At 50.3% G+C, this 1,241-nt stretch overlaps 1 protein-coding gene across 1 annotated transcript in view; it reads right to left on the minus strand.

The window, feature by feature from the left end:
* Window positions 1–1,066: 1,066 nt before the first annotated feature.
* The window catches only part of LOC102760406 (pre-mRNA-splicing factor RBM22-like), a 1,567-nt gene continuing 1,392 nt past the window's right edge, over window positions 1,067–1,241 (minus strand). The window contains 1 exon segment of the mRNA XM_015558834.1: window positions 1,067–1,236. Coding sequence (XP_015414320.1) covers window positions 1,155–1,236 — 82 coding nt within the window. The 3' untranslated portion in view covers window positions 1,067–1,154.

A 1,241-nucleotide genomic window follows, 5' to 3' on the forward strand; every position in this document is an offset into this window, starting at 1 on the left:
ACTCATTTACACACTCCAGGAGACCCTGCCCGGAGATTTAATCCTTGGAGCGAACGGGGAAAGCCTCCCTGCAGCACGAGGGCAGTCTCAGGATTATGGGGGAGGAAGAGGGGAAGTTCCCCTGCTGGGGACACCAGCGGTAGAAACCAGATGATGCAACAGCACTTGCAATAGCCATGAGCAATAGCCTTCAGGATGGTGCAGGGGGAGGTGCTGCTACTCTTGGACATGCCCAATAGCAGCCAAGCTGTAACCATCAGTCTCGCCTGGGGTTGGATTGGTTAAGGGGCGGACCCAGCAAAGCCCTAGAAGCTTGGGAAGTTGATTGGTTATGTTGAAAAAACGCCTGGCCTTTCCCAAACCCGAGATGATATAATCCCAGCTAACCAAGCTTTCTCTCCCGCCGGCCTGGTAACCTGCCCTCCGCCCATTGGTGAGCCCCTGCTCTTTCCTTAGCAGCCATGTGGCCTTAGCAGCTGCAGGGCCTCCAAACGCAGCTTTCAAGGGGGAGCCTGGGTCCAGCCGCCCAGCAAGGAATCCCAGCCACAGCCGAACAACGCTGTCTGGACGGGGCCTGGGATGGCTTAGTAGCTGCCTGAGGCCCTGGCAGCCCTGGGGCTCCAAACGGGCCCCAGCCAAGGCGCAGTGCGAAAAACAAGCTAAGCGAGCGCGATGGTGATAAAGAGGATGTGACTTCAGAAGTGTTAAATGACACTTTATGCCATTACAATGATTAGTACTAGTAATCTTTTTTTAGATGATAAAAAGGGAAATAACTAATGAACATAAAAACGGTCAAAAGATTTTTTCCGCAGGTCAATGCTCCCCCCCACCCCCCAATAATACAAAATGAACATATAATTGGGATGGAAACTCCATTGGATATTCCAGTTCACCCCATTGCTTGCTCCCCATAGAAGGGGAACAGGCATTACGTTTTATTAGTAATGTTATAGTAACCAGATGTGTCAATGGCAGCTTATTTGAGGTCCATCAATCAAAGCATGGCTATTGTTTTCTGACTCCCCACATCTGAACACATTCAGCTACTATGGAAACTACAAAGGAAGGAAAAATATATTTATTCCAAGATTCGTTTACTGGGATTTTTAAGCGCCCTGTCTTCTGTAGAGCCCCAGAATGGTGAAAATGTGCTAGGGGCTGCTGTGTTTCCCAGCATGAGCTCCCATTCTCTGAGGGTCCTGAGAAGGATAGTGGATTGGTCCTGGAGCCCTCCTGAC

This window comes from Myotis davidii, unplaced genomic scaffold (genome assembly GCF_000327345.1).
Source record: "Myotis davidii unplaced genomic scaffold, ASM32734v1 scaffold794, whole genome shotgun sequence".
In the NCBI taxonomy this organism is placed as follows: Eukaryota; Metazoa; Chordata; class Mammalia; order Chiroptera; family Vespertilionidae; genus Myotis; species Myotis davidii.